General features: G+C 40.5%; 1 protein-coding gene across 1 annotated transcript in view; it reads left to right on the forward strand.

The window, feature by feature from the left end:
• Positions 1-13,816, forward strand: part of LOC109478314 (polycystic kidney disease 2-like 1 protein) — a 19,779-nt gene extending 5,963 nt beyond the window's left edge. The window contains exons 3-17 of the mRNA XM_019779798.1: positions 5,334-5,470; positions 5,602-5,727; positions 5,996-6,138; positions 6,611-6,835; positions 7,047-7,275; positions 7,720-7,890; positions 8,286-8,467; positions 8,986-9,106; positions 9,494-9,592; positions 9,783-9,916; positions 10,420-10,537; positions 10,892-11,043; positions 11,491-11,638; positions 12,620-12,796; positions 13,052-13,816. Of these exons, the coding sequence (XP_019635357.1) occupies positions 5,334-5,470; positions 5,602-5,727; positions 5,996-6,138; positions 6,611-6,835; positions 7,047-7,275; positions 7,720-7,890; positions 8,286-8,467; positions 8,986-9,106; positions 9,494-9,592; positions 9,783-9,916; positions 10,420-10,537; positions 10,892-11,043; positions 11,491-11,638; positions 12,620-12,796; positions 13,052-13,081 (2,192 nt within the window). The 3' untranslated portion in view covers positions 13,082-13,816. The remainder of the gene's footprint in view (positions 1-5,333; positions 5,471-5,601; positions 5,728-5,995; positions 6,139-6,610; positions 6,836-7,046; positions 7,276-7,719; positions 7,891-8,285; positions 8,468-8,985; positions 9,107-9,493; positions 9,593-9,782; positions 9,917-10,419; positions 10,538-10,891; positions 11,044-11,490; positions 11,639-12,619; positions 12,797-13,051) is intronic.
• The last annotated feature ends 2,551 nt before the right edge of the window (positions 13,817-16,367 follow it).

Below are 16,367 nucleotides of genomic sequence, written 5' to 3' on the forward strand. Positions count from 1 at the left end.
GACAGCAAACGCAATGGAAACGAAGCTCAGAGATAACCAAGCAGGCTTCCGGCCCAACAGATCATGTAGCGACCAGATTGCTACCTTAAGGATTATAGTAGAACAGTCGGTGGAATTCAATTTGCAGTTGTATGCCGTCTTTGTAGACTATGAGAAGGCGTTTGATTCGGTCGACAGGAACACCTTATGGAACATCCTCTCTCATTACGGAATTCCTCCCAAGATCATCAACATGATCAAAGTCTTCTACTCAGACTTCCAAGCCCAGGTGTCTCATGAAGGTGACCTGACGGAACCCTTTAACATGACAACAGGAGTAAGGCAGGGGTGCCTCTTAAGCCCCCTGCTGTTCATCACTGCACTGGATTGGATTATGAGAGAAACCACAGAGGGGGGAAGAACCGGGATACAATGGACGCTGTTGAATATGTTAGATGACCTAGATTTTGCAGACGATCTTGCCCTCTTGAGCTACAGTATCGGACAAATGAGAGGGAAGATGAAGAAGCTGGAGGACAATTCAGGCCGAGTGGGACTGGTAGTAAATGCCACCAAGACGAAGGAGATGCGCGTTAAAACAGTAGGGAACGCGAAACCAGTGAGCTGCAGAGGGGTAGAGTTGGAAATAGTGAAAGACTTCACCTACCTAGGAAGCGTCATCAGTAGCAGTGGTGGTGCTGAAATGGACATCGAGGCCCGCACAGGAAAAGCTAAGGCAGCGTTCGCTCAGCTAAAACCAGTCTGGAAGGCTAGGAACATCTCTCTTAAAACTAAACTGCGAATCTTCGAGTCAAACGTGAAGTCCATCCTGTTGTATGGCTGTGAGACGTGGGGCCTGACACAAGCAAACATCAAGAAACTCCAGACGTTCATCAACGCGAGACTCCGCTACATACTCGGGATCTGGTGGCCCAGGAAGGTCAGTAACCAAGACCTTCTGGAGATAGCAGGCCAAGAACGAGTGGAGATGACCATCAGAAGGCGTAAATGGAGATGGATTGGTCATACACTAAGGAAACCCCCAGAATCCATCACTAGAACTGCCCTTGACTGGAACCCCCAAGGGACAAGGAAGAGGGGTAGACCACGGTTGTCCTGGAAGAGAGGTGTCAGGAAGGACCTAACAGCAGCCAACACCTCGTGGCACGAGGTTAAGACGATCGCAAGGGACCGAGGGAGGTGGAGAGCGTTCACTGAAGCCCTGTGCTCTAGGACGGGCGAAGAGGATTAAGTCAAGTAAGTCAAGTCCAAAGGGAGGTCATTTGTGGGAAAAGCTGACAGTGTACATGGCAGGTTGTGCCAGGGACTGCCATACCTGAACATATAAGGCCACACCACTGCAAATGGACCCACTGTTTTTGTTAGGACTGCGGATTGATGAGCACCACAACCTGCTCTGCAGTTGAGTGGTTCATGAGGTGGTGAAATTGAATTTGAAACCTTTTTTTGGAAAGTCACAAGTCTTTATTTTAAGTGTAGAGTTAAACTTTGGAGTCAGGTTAAATATTTTTGATGTAGGAATAACATAAGGTACCAGTATGTACATGTAGGTCTAGGTACCTGAACCATTTGACAAAGTAACCTGTGGTTTTCAATGGTGACAGAAACAAGAAGAACAGTCAACAGAACATTTACTTTGATTTAGTTGGACTTAAGGTCATTCAAAGAACCTGTGCTCGCAAGAGAACCTCAAATAAAAGTTTGTGCTGATTTCTGTGCCCATAATAATCTTTTTCTAGTGCAAAATTGTCATTTTCGCAGTAGGTATAACACATTTTTCGTTACAAAATAAATATATACTTAAGTGCAAGTCTATTCAGGTACAGCACTGGTTAATTAATGTTCTGGTATTCTGGGCTCTGTACCATAATTATTTTTGTGGTATTGTACCACGTATTGGTACCAGATACATGGTGCTGGTATCAGTATGCTATCCTACCAAACAACGTGATTTGACAGAAAGCTTATGCAGTAATAATATGTGCTGGCTATTTTTGCTCTGCCTATGGGGTGGCCATCTATCCATGAAGATGTTTAGATAAGGATAGAGCATCTGGCCCCCTACACTGGAAAGTCTGGAAACTTAATCATACGCATTGTTTGATCCGGGTTCTCCATGGCAAGTCGTGAATAGGAGAACTGCATCAGGTTTAAACCAAGGGCATGGGAATGGCACTCAAGTTTTTGTCTTTTTGCTTGGGTACACAAGCAATTGACCAACATGTCAGGGAGGAGTGAAAGAACCTGAAGTGTTTTAAACTTGTCATCTTTGTTCTCGAGCTCTGATGTGGAAACACGGTTTGTGTGAAATTGACATTCATGTGATTATCCAATAGTAGGTTCTGAGAAACACTTGTATTTCTTGGGCAAACCAAGAAGTATAACATGATCTTGAGGTAAGGGTTGTTGACCTAGAATATAAAAGGGTCCAATGTTGTGCCCTCATGAAGGGCCCCGAATACCTTTTTCTTCACTCAACTCAGTGATCCCAACTTAGTGATCACTGTATAGTGGAAAGGCCCAAATTGGCCAAAACACCTTTTACCACAAAGAAATTTGGCAATCTTTTATCTGTATAGGAGAACTTTCTCACACCACATAATGGTGTACTACTGCAGGCCAAAATTCCAACATATACTATGTCAAGCCAACTCCAAAAGCCACTACGAAATGTTTGATGTATATGCAGGCCTCTTTCCAGCTCTAGATTTTTGGCAGTCCTCTAAAAAGTCTAATGTCTTAGGTAATGGAACAGTTCTGTACAGAGTGCCCAAAGGTTAAGGAGTCTTAGTCTGAGGGCATATTTACTCACAGAGTTTTAGACTTCTTGAAGTATTATCTTCTTGTATACCAAGTTGATTACTGCTAACAGAAATTCCGAGAAGTTTCTGTGAAAATAATGTAAACCTATTTCCTCTCTACTGGGAAAGGAAATGCGCAATCGGAGGGATTGGTAGACTACTAGTGAAAAGAACCACTCTTCGCAACATCGCCCATATGGAACAGTGTAGGGTGACTCATACATTCAGACGAAATACTGGTACTGCAGGATACTAGACCTTCTTCTACAACTAAGCCTCAATGTCTACACATTTCCACCTTCATTTACCTCTGCTACAACTTTACTTGATTAAAGGATATAGGTGTACTAAACAGACACATTCAGTGGATAGAATGACAGTGAAAGTTGGTTGCTATGTGTCGTCTTCTCTGTTACACTAATTGCACAAGAGGCATGCAGCAGTCTAAAGAAAGAAGTAGGGCATATCGGAGCTCAGTATAATATTGCATAAAAGTATCAGCCTGGAGAGAGTCCATTGGCAGACTTGTTTTTTCTGTGGAATCAGAGATGGGTAAACCAGTGCTGAAAGAGAATTTTGACACGGTAACCGTACTTAAGCCCAGTATCTATCCCTTATAATTTTTTTTCTGAAATTTTAAAGCAAGATTGTACTGGGTGCACATGCACTTTTGTGCACCCAAAAGTTGGAGCTCCCTTAGAGTGGTACACCAGGATAATTGTTTAGGGTTGCATACACTTAAGTACCACTGGTATACTGCATATTCTTGTCAGTGTCAGAAAAATGACGAAACCTAATGTAACTTGGCTCACCCTTGTGTGTCTTCTAAGTTCTAAGAAAAGTAGCGTTCACCACATCCTTGGCATCTTATTTATTATTAATGATACAAGGTAACAACACCTGAATTTTTCATGAGCCATGTTCGACGAAGACAATTTCAGATACGATCTCGTGCGTAGGGATAATGCACAGAAAAAGACGTGCGTCTGCCAGAAACCCTTTTTGAGAAATGAGGGTTGCGCAAGAAAAGGCTAGTGCGTCATAACATGAAAATTTCATACCATTAGATCACCCCAGTATATTGTGGATTACTGTACTCCTGCCCTGCATTTATCAGTTTTTAGCTCTTGAAATGAAAGAAATTGAAAGACATTTTCCAGACTTCAGATTCTGGATCAGAAATTTCAAGTCAGAAAATTATTGTAAACAAAACTTTTACTAAAAGTCATGGATATCAGTGAGATTTTGTGTGAGAATTTTTTTTAGAACATTATAACTTTAAACTTAACTGTTTTTACTGAAAACTTGCTCGAATTTGGTGCACATTTTCTGACTTCAAAGATGTTAGATGTATCTATGTAGGGTTGATCTTTTGTTCTTTGGTGTTTTTTTTGGTGAAATTTACACTGCGTGATGCAATGAAATATTGTTTCAAGGTTGTTGCAGCATGGAGGTCTTCGATGATCAGGGTTTCAGTTCTCCCCACTGTCACCACACCTAACCAACCAAATGAGCAACTGAGACCTTCTAGAACTCTTCAGGTGTTGAGGGAACGTGACAAAAGTTCTTTCTGATTCAAACTGTTCCTGATTTCAGACAGATAGTTCCTCCACAAATATAAAACTATCAAGATAAGCAAGTACTGGTCTTCTCAGTATTTAGTCATGTTTTCCAACTGTCACCAGTTTGCAAAACAAAAACATAAACATTTTAAGACAGAAATTTTGATCTGTGTAAGAAAGGGAGTGTTGAAACTGTGATGTTAGTGTGTTGCTATGCAGGATGATAGATATAGTCCCAAGGGAAATATTCTGAGCCAGTTTTATTCTCATTGTTCGTTACACAAAGGATTGTTGAATATTTTATGAAGAGATATGAGCTCTTTGGTGCCAGAAATGACAATTGACATTAAGTTGGAAGTGCTCAAGTGGTGATCCTTGATGTAATGACAAGAAGCACAAGAGTCCAAATTATAACTGAACATCTTATAATAAATCTAAATCTGTTTAAAAGACCCTACAAATAGTGAAAATTTCCATGTCCAAAGTCTCTAGAAAATAGCAGAATTTGTATTCCCCCTAAAATAATTTTAAAGTCGTCACTTACTGCTTTTACCTCCCAGGTCACCTCAAGCATAACAATAAAGATGCTGCTTTGCAGTACATTTCCTTTCAACTAGGGGGCATTGCTGTGCAATCAATTATTTGCCTTATTAGAAACTAACTTCTTGTAGCTATTTTTTAAAATAAACAGACGGAATAGTTAATTTTGGGATTTTCTTTTACACAACCAGTAACTTTATCTTACCAGCACAGTGTACAAAATCACCTTTGCTGCCTACAACTTGATATTTTCTTGTTCAAAGTCTGGATAAATCTTAAGTAAGACATAGAATATTTATTGTTCATATCAGCACTTGCACATGTACATGCAATAAAGTTATTTTGGCACCACCTCAGGTGTGGAGCCTTCTTCATCATCATTCTCATTAGCATAATTTAATCTTTGCTGCCATGCTTGTTCTCTTTGCAGTGACGTTTGGCATGATGGGTTCGACCATGTTCTACTTCACCAAGGTGATGGAGGACCTGTTTCTGGACTCTAGCCTGTGCTGTGGCAGCGGGAGTAACAGCTACCGCGGGATGACCTCCATGGCCGACTGGTGGAAGGTCCGTGTCTCCTCCAAATCTGCTGTTTTCTTCTCTGTTTCCTATTGTTTTAATGGGTACTTCTTGTTTTGATGCAATATATGATGTGGTGTACACTCTTTGATACTGTAAGTGGCTGTTACATGTTGCAGTTCTCTCGTGGCCCCCTGCTGGATGGTCTGTACTGGAACAAGTGGTACAACCAGAACAACGCCACCGGCTCCTACATCTACTATGAGAACAAGATGCTGGGAGTGCCGCGCATCCGGCAAATCAAGGTATGAAAACTTTTAAAAACTTAAAACAAAAATGTTCTTTTCCAATCTTCATCTTCATATGACCATCATTTAAAGCTACCTACCATGGTGACTAGTGTAGGGTTTAATCATGTTGCAGTTTTATATCAGAAGGGGTTTAGACTCCTGTCACCATATATATGAATGTGTTTGAGTAAGAATTAACAGAGCAGACCGTATGCGAAGGTAAACATTGTGCAGTTGCTAGTTTAGAGTGTGTGTTTTCAACATTTCTTGTACTGAATCCCAGGTGAAGAATGATTCGTGCGCCGTCCATGAGGATTTTAAGAACGAGATCCTGGAGTGTTATGACTCATACTCCGAGGCAGTGGAGGAGAAAGAGCCGTTCGGACTTGGTCTGAGAGGCGACAACACCACTGCAACCTGGGACGCGTAAGTTTCTTTGGTCACATGATTTAGGGCTTTCTCTAAGCAATGAAGCAAGGTGCTTCCCCTCTCCCCCAAATCCTAGCACCTCTCCCAAAATGATCAAATTTAGGGTTTTCTCTTAGTATTTCCATGAAAACTTTTACATCAACCTGACATATATCATGCATGGTATGTCTGAAAAGTGATTTCCCACACTTAGTTCGCTAGTCCATCTTGTTTAGATCGCTACTGGCCATTTGAAGTTTCGTCTAGCACCTGGCGTCGACAAATTGGCTGCCGCCATTTCCCCACTCCCCACCTTCGTGATGACATAACTGCGAAGTTCTAAAGAACTAATCCGCTATGTCTGAACCTTCTTCCTTGTATTCCACCATGTATTTTGTAGCTCAATGGACCACAGAAAAACTTTTAAATGTAACAATGTAAAATTGTTCTCCCTTACATTTAATACTCACGCCTGTCTGTTACCGCACAGGTGGTTCTACAAGACCTCGGATGAAATCGACGGCTCCGGGCACAGGGGTAAACTGACGTCCTACGCGGGGAACGGCTACGTCCAGGACCTGAACCTGACCCGGCCGGCCAGCGAGGAAAAGGTCATTGAGCTGTTCAACAACCTGTGGACAGACCGCGGGACCAGGGTGGTCTTCATCGACTTTACTGTCTACAACGCCAACATCAACCTGTTCTGTGTCATCAGGTGGGTACAGTCATGTTTACACTGTGGGTAGAGTGCTCGCCTTGCATTCGGTAAGTTGTGAGTTCGATCCCCAGCTAAGTCATACCAAAGACTGGTACACATTGCTTTGATCATTCTGCTCTTGGTGTCCCTGACACGAGTGGGCAGCAGTCGGCTAGTAGTTTTCACGTAGGGTTTGTTTTACGTTTATTTATTGTTTATTGTTATGAAGGTTGATCGCTGAGTTCCCACCAACTGGCGGACTCATCCCGTCGTTCAACTTCCGCACGGTGAAGCTGCTGCGGTACGTGACGAACTACGACTTCTTCATCATGGCGTGCGAGGGTCTGTACGTCCTCTTCATCATCTACTACATCATCGAGGAGGCCCTGGAGATCAAGCGCCACAGGCTGGGGTACTTCAAGAGTTTCTCCAACATTCTGGATGTGACAGTCATCCTGGTGAGTATGTTAGCCTGTATGTAGCTACATCACCGGCTTCTAGCAGCTCTCCCACTGGCTAGGCCTCAAGCTCGATGGCCAACATCTCCAATTTAGGAGAATTAGAAACATCATTGATTTTTGCGTATGTGCCAACATGGACCAATCACTGAATCACTGTCAGATTGAGAGGAGGAGGAGGAGGCTGATTTCAACAGTGACAGAGAATCATCAGCTCCTGGTTCTCAGAAGGGAACCCAATCACCCCCTGAAAGCAAAAGATTGTGTGTAACTCAAGCATAGATACATGTACATGTGGGGACAAATACAGCCAAAATGCATGTTCTGTAATCTTTTTGTCAATCGGGAAACCTCCCTACCTCCCATATTATCACAAGCGTCCAATCAGAAATTTCATTGCTCTAACATACATGCTCTGACATTGTTTTCGTTTTGTTTCTCCAGCTGTCATTGGCTGCCATTGCCTTTAACGTCTACCGGACCCTGAAGGTGGAGGAGCTGTTGGACCAGCTGTTGGAGAGTCCGGAGTCGTACGCTGACTTCGAGTTCCTGGCCTGGGCCCAGGGCATCTACAACGACATGGTGGCGATCACCGTGTTCTTCGCTTGGATCAAGGTATACAAACTTAGCGTGCTGCCAAGTCAAGTTCTATGAAATTCAAGGCTTTGCAAACAATCGTAGCAACACAATGGAAGGCAGAACACATAATGTATGCTTGTGGTGTAATGGGTTTGCCCGGAGAGTTACCCAAAGTATAATCAAAATGTATGTAAAATGTACAGTTAACAATATTGTGAAAAGTTTGTCATGATCAGACAGTCACAAAATAGCCCCAGCAGTAAGGCTATTGACACAGATGGGCACAGCCCTATACACTGCAAGGTGTGGGAAGGATTTTAACTTTTAACTGTAATATTCAAATTTAATTTCATTCAAACTTGCCTCTGTCAGAAGGTTTGTACATAAAGAATGGTCATGAGAATGAGTGTCTTTTTTCTTGGTCTCCCCAGGTATTCAAGTACATCAGCTTCAACAAGACGATGACACAGCTGTCCTCCACCCTTGCTCGCTGTGCTAAGGACATCGCCGGCTTCCTGGTCATGTTCTTCATCATCTTCTTTGCCTATGCCCAGCTGGGCTACCTGGTGTTCGGCACACAGGTCAAGGACTTCAGCACCTTTCCAGATGCCATGTAAGTTTACAGTAGGAGGTTCTTACATGTAAGTTTACAGTAGGAGGTCAGGGTTCTTACATGTTAAGTGCCTTCAGTGTTAAAAATACCCATATGCAGTCTGCATTTTGCAGAGACATTTTTAAAATTGCAGGATGAAAAATTAAAAAAGGACAAAGTGCAAGAACACGGACCCACAGATAAAAAGTAAAGGTGGAAAATAAATTAACTGGAACGTAAATATAAGTGATGTCTACCATAAAGATTAGCAGAATTACAAGTTGTAAAAACAGAATAGTAATGCCCAACCAAAAATGATAATTACAGCATCAATGACTAACAAGGGTAACTGTTAGTCCTATGTGTTCATCTATTTCCATTATAAGCAAGTTTGGGGCATTGTTTTGTCAAGTTCAATTTTACACAACTTACACATGTAAATCACAGCAAAAACCTACCTTCCCCATTACTGAGAAATTAGTTCCCAGTGTGAAAATAAAGGAATTTGCAGTAACTCTGTTTTTGCCATTGTTTTCCAGCTTCACCCTGTTCCGTATCATCCTGGGTGACTTTGACTTCAATGCTCTGGAGGAAGCTAACCGTGTCCTGGGTCCCATGTTCTTCATCACATACATCTTGTTGGTTTTCTTCGTCCTATTGGTGAGTCCTTATCAAACCCAAATTCCATTATAGCAACACGTTGGCAGAACGTACTGCACTAGCGCAAAACCAGCAATGATCTCATATAAGGTCGTATTCGCGTATACAAGATTAACATCCCGTCTGTAGTTATCAAATGTTATGTCAGAAAAGATCTTCAACAGGCAAAATTCTGATGCAACATCAAACAAAAATCCACCGAAAACTGTAAAAATGGGGGTTTTGCGCAGGCACAGTATGTCCTACTGACGAGCTCACTTCAGCAAGTTTGCAAGTTAATGGGTGTTGTTTTGTATTCACTGAAATAATTTATAACCATGTACCCTGTGGAATATGCTGTATACACGATCACAAATAATTCTGTTTATTATTTTTTATGTTTGATAGAATATGTTCTTGGCGATCATCAATGACACTTACTCTGAAGTGAAAGAAGAGATCGCCCAACAGAAGAGCGAGTTCGAGATTGGGGACTACTTTAAGAAGGTAAGATTTTTGCGCCAAAACTGTAAATATGGATAATTGAAATTTTCGTCATCTAGAATGTCATTTTCAATAACTTTCAAGATATTAGTGACGGTATAGCGCAACAAAATGTGTAAATCGACCATGTTTGAAACAGTGCAAACTTAACATAATATCGCTTTAGTAACATATTCTTGCCTCCTCATGACAGGGATACAACAAGATGTTGTCGAAGCTGCAGTTCAAGAGGGACAAGATAGTGGACATCCAGAAGGCGTTGGCGGCCGCCGACGTCAACAAAGACAAGCAGGTTGACTTCGAGGAGTGGCGCCAGGATCTGAAAGCGTGAGTCCTTACAATTTCACGTTTTCACATGACAACATCACTTTATAAACAGAATTTGAATATGCACCACTGTTGTATGAAGTGTTCTGAAGGTTAAGGTCAAATTGAAGCTAATAGTAAGTATGTTTTGAGTTAAAACTTTTGAGAACCAACGCAAAGTTCTCTCATATAGAGCTTTCGACCAGTCACTCTAGTCTTCCTCAGTATACTGAACCAGTGAGGCTTGTCACGTGGCTTCTTTGAAGTGTGACGTCAACACTGGGTCAAAGGAGGCTGACATTGTCTATCAGATACCATAGACCCAGTGTTGACGTCACACTTCAAAGAAGCCACGTGACAAGCCTCACTGGGTCAATCTACTGAGGAAGACCTGAGTGATTGGTCGAAAGCTCTAGGTGACAGAATTTTGTGTCAAAAGTTTTAACTCTAAACATGTAACTACCAACACAGATGAACTTTCATGATAGTCTGTAACTAAGCATGTTCTTTTTTTATTCCATCAGGCGCGGCCATGCTGATGCTGAGATTGAGGCCGTGTTCGCCAAGTACGATACTGACGGCGATCGCATTCTGGACGCTGAGGAGCAGCGCAAGATGCAGGAAGATCTGGAGGGGCAGAAGGTCGGCACTTTTTATACCTACACTTGGCCCAGTTTGAAAACACTGTTTGTAACCGTTGTAATGTCTGATAACATTTTGCTGGGAATCTGAAGACTGTCACATAAAAAAGTTTCCTCCCTGCCCTATGCAGAATTATTTGTGACACCTTCAAGTGTCACTCTGTTGTACTCTCGCAAGTTTACGTTCCGAAGTGATTGGACATTAATTATCCTGACAAAGGCGACAGTGGTCGTTGGAAATTTGATCCCTGTGTAACCCTTGTGTTGGAATAAAGTTCAACATTTTACAATGATATGCAGTGTTTGTTAAGATGTTTTATTAACATGTCGTTTTCATGTGTGGTTCCGCCTGTAGCAAGAGCTGAGTGAGGAGATTGAGGATGTGGAGAAGGCGCGGGAGAACGCGGCCGCTCACAGCAAGAGCCGCGCCAGCTTCCACGACATGACCAGCGGGGACGAGGACGACGACCGCCCTGTGCACGGCGTGTCGTTTGAGGAGTTCACCGTGTAAGTCAAACTTGAAGTATTCACTTGGATTCTTACGTTTGTTTTTCTTAACATTACATTAATCGAGTTAACATTGCACTCTGGGTGCCCACTGTAAACTTTAAATACGACTTGTTACACCTAACCCTTGAACATTGTAGCTATCTAAATTAATGATGATGAGTTCTACTCTGCAATAGTTAAAGGAAAGAATGAATTCTTGACCACCTCAATCCTTGGTACTTAAAGGCATGACTATTTCTTGGTCTTTTCTGGGCTGGGCTGGTAGATGGGTACTGGGTATGTAAACCATAATTTACACATTTAATGTAATGTTAGGTACATTTGTTTTTTTATGTGCACATGATACAATGGTCCAAAAAATGACTCTTTTCATAGAAGAGAAAGTAAAACTGCCATGTGAAAAGCTAATGTATCACAATGTATCTCTGTTTCCCTCATGTACAGCCTGAGCCGTCGTGTGGACCGTATGGAGCACTCCATCGGCAGTATTGTGTCCAAGATCGATGCCGTTCTGGTCAAGCTGGAAGCCATGGAACGTGCGAAGCTGAAGCGTCGTGAGACCATGGGCAAGCTCTTGGATAGCATTACTGAGGTAAGGGTCCCGTAACATAGGGATTTCCAGAAAGTGTGAATCAAGAGTGAAAAGAACATCCTAAACTCTGTGAATGTCATACTCAGCGCTTTCTTTATATAGAGAACTCTTTTTCTTTCTTTCGTACTCGTGATACACGGCTGATGTGAGACAAATTCTCTGTTTCTCACTCTTCTTCCTTTCTTATTCCTTGAAGGGTTATATCAATGGTTTATTTGCATTAAAACACAACAACACTGTCCCAAAAATGGCAGCCAGAGGCTGAATTGACATTGGGGCATCACATTATAAGTATAAAACCTCATATTAAGCGATTAAAATAGAAATAAACCATTACATAAAATGTATATAAGATATTGTCAACAACGTTTCAAGTGCAAATTAATATCGTAGCAGATAACAAAACAGACGGACACTGGTAACACTAAAATAAGTCTTAGGTTAAAAAAAAAGTGACAGTGTTACATATACATATTAAGCAGGCGGATCATGAACGGAAGGGCACTATTCTGATAACGATCAGTTCTGCTGCGAGGAGTGTTCAGTTTATAAGCTGATCTGGTTTGACGACCACTTATTGCACTTCTAACAGGTGGCAGAAAATGCCGGAACTGTTCTATGCATGGGTTACAGTTTTATGCATGGGTTATGAATCATCAAGTCAGCAATCAAGTCCATAAATCAGTTCACGACCTCCATGTTGTAATGTTTTAGTGCCATTTGTCTAAGAGGTTTGATTTTACAGGCAGCAGTTATTATTATTATTAAGTCCTCCCAATGTCTCAAGGAGGGCATCTTCTTTCACATAAGAAATGGCTAGAATAAAAGCTTTCTTTCATTCATTCATTCATTCATTCACTCACTCACTCACTCACTCAATCACTCAATCATTCAATCATTCACTCTCATTCATTCTTCTATTCTTTCTTTTCTGTTTGTGAGTTAAGTTCTAAAGAGGCGTATATTTGACCTGTACTGTAGGATGAGCGTGCTGGGCGTACGGAGGATGACCTGAAGCGGGAACAGATGGAGCGTCTGGTCCGAGAGGAGCTGGAGCGCTGGGACTCGGAGGCCTCCATCTCCAACGCCAGCGGCCGCGGGAACTCTCCCGCCAGCGGCGGCCGACCCCGCTCCCGCGGATCACGGCCTCCCTCCGCTGTAAGTTCACTTCTATAAGCACGTCTGCAGAACGTACTGCGCCTGCAAGAAACCTGTAAGGCCTGGGAAAAAAATGTGTTTCCTGTTTTAGTCCTGAAAAAATTAGGGTTGGTAGGGATTATCTTTTCTTTTTTCTTTTTAGACTTTGGTAGTCTCTATGTAGTGATCCAAATGATAAAATTCAGAGAGTTCAAATGTTGTTTTATGAAATAAAGTTAACAGTTCATTAACATGGTTTTTTCCACCATTTTCCAGGACCATGGCCCAAGTGGAAGCAATGCGTAAAAAGGTTTCCACCGAGAGAAGGACTTTGAGATTGTACAATGTCACAAGAGGCCTTAAGAGAACCCACTGGATGTATATATTGTATGTGGTCTAAACAGAAGAGGGTTGAAAGACCGGAGAAATTTGATGCAATCATGAAGACAAAAAAAAAAATGTTTCTGCATGTGTTACGAGTATTACAGACTGATAAGTTCTCTACATATCCATTTATTCCTCAAGTAATGTGTGTGTTAACACTTCAGGTGAGATTCAGCACAAGTACTGATGAGTTTAATCCAACAATATGCTTCTCATTATTTTCAATAATCAGGAAAGTAACAAATGTCATTATATAACAGGAGTATACTAAGAAGAAACCCACCTGTGTCCTCTGTATAGAACTATACTGGAGAATTATGTGTTGTTATACTTGTGCGGTGTTACATAGACATATTTATATTGAATATATATTCCTAAATAGTGTAGATGACATCTATTTTCAAAGTATTTTAGAGGAGCGATGTGGAAACATGTAAGTGGATGTTTTCCATGTGAGTTACTGTCTACTACTGGCCGATGGGCTTTACACTTAGCAGACTCTTCACTGTCTTAAATCTTTCATACTTTCTTCATCTCTAAATCCCTTTGCATAGGGCTTTACCAAGACTTACTATGCAGTCAGAAATGCTGTTCCAAGGTGAGAGTTACTAACTTAAAGGTACGGTAGATTTGGCTTTGGACTTTAAGAAAATTGACAGGCATGCTTTTGTTAAAAATCTTGATGTATTATGGGATGTTCTGGAAAAAATCTTATGGGAACAGCTCTTTTGTATCACATTTGGTCAATATAAATTGAATTCAAATCCTTGGAAATATATATTGAAAACGATATTAAAAGAATTGCCCAAACAAGAAAAATCAGAAATATTTTTACCCATCTATTAAAATCTATGATTTTTCTCTTTGAAGTTGGTTCTGGGACCAAGAACATGTCTACATTATTCCTTTCACTGTGTTCCAAACTTCTCATCTATCCGTGTCATGTGTGGCGTTATGTAAAGCATATCAACAATCTTCAAAAGAAGAGCATAAGAGACAGTGTGTTATCATGTCATTTTACCGGATGTTTATTGTGATGGGATGGTGTAGAGTATAAAGATGTAACTGTCATGTGACATTACACTGCTTAAAGTTAAACTCACGGGTGAAGAGTTTTGTCCAATGTTACAAAAAAATGTAACTCCAGTCCTTGTACTTTGTGGAAACCCATGTTTTGATGACTAATTGTGTTTAAAAAATCATTCATCAAAGATCTTTCGGTAAACGTTTACTCACAGTCACATGTACATTTGGACAAAGCTCAACACACCAGATTGTATATATTTCCAAAATGTAGCAAAGCAGATATGAAAACTTGCCTTGTGATCTGATTTAAATTTTTTGGCCACGTCAAACATGAAAAAAAAATGTATGGAACCGTCGTAAGGGATCTTACAGGATTGGTGCATGTATACATTTAAAGCATTTTTTAAAACACAGTTATTATAAATGTAAAAATAAAAAAAGCATGACCTTCATTACATCAGTATTTGTATTCTGCTAACTCTTCAAGTTATGGGTGATTGCTACACTATAGTTCATAATCATAAAGGACCCTTAGGAAACTGAAGTTACCTGGATATGTGCCTTGTGTAATATGGAAAAGTGCCTGTGTGGAAGGGTCCCACATATGCAAATTAATGGCATTTTCTCAGAATAAATGCTTCTCCTATCACTTCACAAGGTGTGTGTCTCTTTTGTTTGGCTTTCATATTTAGGTAGATGAAAGAAATCCATGTTCCAAGTATGGCAATTGGTTATGATACAAACTACTAGACTATATGTATTTTGCCATTTTTAGATAGTAAATTACTTTACAAGACAGGCAAGATCTAGTAAGTAAAAGAAATGACATAAAAATACAGGAAAACACTGCTAACCCCAAAGACGATTTTATTTAAGAAAACAAACCCCTCAACAACCCTGTGAATGGACTTGCTTTAAGAAACTTAAAAGTAGTAACTTAAGGCTCAATCTTCTATACAGATCGAGCTTCGATTGTGTCAATCCTTATCCAATGTAAAATAAATAATCCTTAAAAGTTTAAAATCTACCCAGCAAACAAGGATATAGATGTACATTAAATCAACTACAAACACCACAAATCTTTTGCATAGATACAATAAATACATTGCACAGATAGAAAACAATAAACTGCCACTACAATGTACATAATGATAATGTGCACCATTCAAAAACACACTATGATAAAGCAAATTTCTAGTGACTGCCTATCTACTATTGACACCTCATCACCCTAAAGTATGGTCTTAATTTTCTGCTACATTCTAGTTGGTGGCCCAAAACTTCTTCAACCTCAACTTATACGATCTACAAAAATGTGACCACCCTAGCAAGGAATTTTCTTTATTTTTCACCATACAAACTTCACCAAAAGGAATGTACAATGTATCTTGTTTTTGATTGTAGCAATGTCATGTTATCTTTACCACAATCAGCAGTTTATAACACAGAACATATGAAGGGTGGTTGCAAACATCCTGAAAATTTGGTCAGTCATTTTATGTATATTATAGTTACCACAAATGGCTTCTGTCCTATGAAAGTGTGTAATAACTCAAATTACATTAAGTATTTTATCCAATGAGCATGAAGCATATTTATGATAGCTATCTGTTATGGTAAGTACAAACAATGGCATCTTGTTAAGTGTTGATAAAAATGTTAATTAAAACACAAACATAAGTTTAGAAGAAACAACATTTGACAACCTGTGATTGTCATAGTCTCAGCTAAGAATTATTCTACTGCAAAGTTTTGGTTGCAAAGGAAAGAATAAAACATGAATGAGAGGGCTAGAAAGCACAACAAAGTGCTAGGAAAGTTAACACTGTCATGTTGAAATAGAAATTATAATATTTCTCGAAACTTTTTCTATGGAATTGCTTTGAAGATGCCACGGTCACTTAGTGACATTTGTAAGCTAGGTTAGTAGCCTGGTATCCATACTATTCTGGCTCCTGTTTGCTCCTCTGATCACTTCAATCGTCCAAATAACATGTCACTCATCCTCATCATAACTTTGGCCCTTACATTGTTATTTTGGGTATCAAATATTTTCTAGGATTGAACTTTTGACTGTTCGAGCCCTGTTACCATCTCCATACAGAAGACAATGAGCCAACTGGAGCTGTTGAATGTGTATATTTTAGGAGAATGTTCATTCCTCTCTTAAATGTTGCTAGAC

Source organism: Branchiostoma belcheri, unplaced genomic scaffold (assembly GCF_001625305.1).
Source record: "Branchiostoma belcheri isolate BF01 breed outbred unplaced genomic scaffold, Haploidv18h27 scaffold43, whole genome shotgun sequence".
NCBI lineage: Eukaryota > Metazoa > Chordata > Leptocardii > Amphioxiformes > Branchiostomatidae > Branchiostoma > Branchiostoma belcheri.